This window comes from Sphaeroforma arctica, assembly GCF_001186125.1.
Source record: "Sphaeroforma arctica JP610 unplaced genomic scaffold supercont1.2599, whole genome shotgun sequence".
Taxonomy (NCBI): domain Eukaryota; class Ichthyosporea; order Ichthyophonida; genus Sphaeroforma; species Sphaeroforma arctica.
Window position 1 is genome coordinate 1 of NW_014037959.1, and position 2129 is coordinate 2129.

The following is a 2129-nucleotide window of genomic DNA, read 5'->3' on the forward strand; positions in this document are numbered from 1 at the left end:
TGGTTATATTCCAATGAATAAAACACAACTAGCATGCTTTGTGTTGTGTGCGTGGTTATATTCTAATGAATAAAACACAAACAGCATGCTTTGTGTAGTTCGTGGTTACATTCTAATGAAAAAACACAAATAGCATGCTTTGTGTAGTGCGTGGTTGTATTCTAATGAAAAAACACTTATAGCATGCTTTGTGTAGTGCGTGGTTGTATTCTAATGAATAAAACACATATAGCATGCATTGTGTAGTGCGTGGTTCTATTTTAATGAATGGCACATTGTGAGCAGCAGCAGCTGCATGTGATGACCTAATAGTCTTTGACTGTTTTGATTGGACAATCGGACAGGCTGTGATGTTGGGCACGCAGGCTGTTCCGATTATCAGGTGTGAATTGGCCAGGTAACTAGTAGCGGCTAATATCGGATGATACGATAGCAAAAGTGTTCCTAAAAAGGCATACAATCTATTTATAGTCTTCTCAAGTGTATATACAAGTCCATGCTAAGCCTATGAACAGACTTGATAGGGAAAACGTTCGATAAATAGATTCAGCCCTACCGTCTCTGCATATATCCCGTGTTGGCCGTCTTGACAGCGGTATCTACCAGACCCTCACGCCCGGCCATGGCGTGGAAGAAAAACTCTGTGGGCTCTAATCCCGTGTAGAACGAGTTACGCACAAACCCTGGGGAAACGTAGCCAATGTGGTACACACCATAAGTAAAATGCGAATAGAACCCCTGACAAGTAGGTTGAAGACGGACTAAAATTAGATATCCTAAACATGGATAAAATACAGTCACCTACATCGAAGGAACATATATTTGTGAAAAATGAACATATGAAAACATCTTCTAATACTTTGAATTCAGAAGTTTCAGAAATATACACGCACACGCACACACACTTATATATATATATATATATATACATATACATGTATACATAAATATAAATATAAATACAAATTTATACATATTGTATATATACATATACTACAATACACACATATATACATACATACATACATACATACATACACACACACACATATATATATATATACATACATGCATACATACATACATACATATGTATATATGAATATATATATATATATTTATATATATATATATATCTCTCTCTCCCTGTCTATGTGTAATTGAGCATAAAATACATAGATGTTTACTATTGTACGCACAGCAGTATGATTATGATACAAACGTACTATCTTTTCAACAAACAACTTGAGTACTATCATATCTGAGATGTTACTCAAAAACATTGACACTTGTCAGGATTTTTCTTGAACAACTCGCCTTGTTGATGTGTGAGGTATTTATTCAATCTTCACAAGGCTCGCAGATACCTCAGCCACACGCTCGCACGCATGCACGGCGCTCACACCGATCATAAGTACCAACAGGCATGACTCAAAGCGTCTGAAGACACCAATCAACCCCTCATACAGATACTAATGTTCGTACATCCACAACCACAAACACCTCCCATGCACTTCCATAGGGTTGATATGCTGATAGATTACAGCGGTTAGTACTTACTTGTACACACGTTACTCACCTTTCGCCTGGGGTGTTTTGGAAAAGCGCTCGAAGTGCGGCAGTGACCGGCTCTCAAAGCCATCAGGTATACGCGCACCGTTGACCATCTGCAACCGCAAGCGTAGAGGTGGGCGAGGGTTTTAGGGTTTAGGGGCTTAGGGTTTGAAGTGGGTTCATGGGGTTGAGGGATGAAGGTTTAGGTTTTTAGGGTTTAGAGGTCTAAGTCCTAAAACCCTTAACAGCATAGGGTACATACATCGTATACTCAGTATTCGTGTGTACGATTTACAGTGGAAAACAGACATCCGCCGTATTTAACAGAGCACAGCACATACATGGTACATCCTGTAACGGCACCAGTGTGCGTACAGGCTACGGTCCACAACCACCCGCTACAGCAGAGAAAGATAGAGGAAACGCACTCCTACACTACACTACACCCAACAGCTCAAAACGCACCCCTACACCACACTACACCCGACAGCTCGACACGCACCCCATCACTACACCACACCCAACAGTTCAACACGCACCCCTGCTCAACACGCACCCCTGCTCAACACGCACCC

The 2129-nt window shown here is 40.9% G+C and overlaps 1 protein-coding gene across 1 annotated transcript in view; it reads right to left on the reverse strand.

Moving 5' to 3' along the window:
* Window positions 1–552: 552 nt before the first annotated feature.
* Window positions 553–2129, reverse strand: part of SARC_12802 (hypothetical protein) — a gene marked incomplete at its 3' end in the record, with an annotated part of 4495 nt that continues 2918 nt past the window's right edge. The window contains exons 3-4 of the mRNA XM_014293085.1: window positions 1580–1667; window positions 553–683 (exon numbers count right to left, since the gene is read on the reverse strand). Coding sequence (XP_014148560.1) covers window positions 553–683; window positions 1580–1667 — 219 coding nt within the window. The remainder of the gene's footprint in view (window positions 684–1579; window positions 1668–2129) is intronic.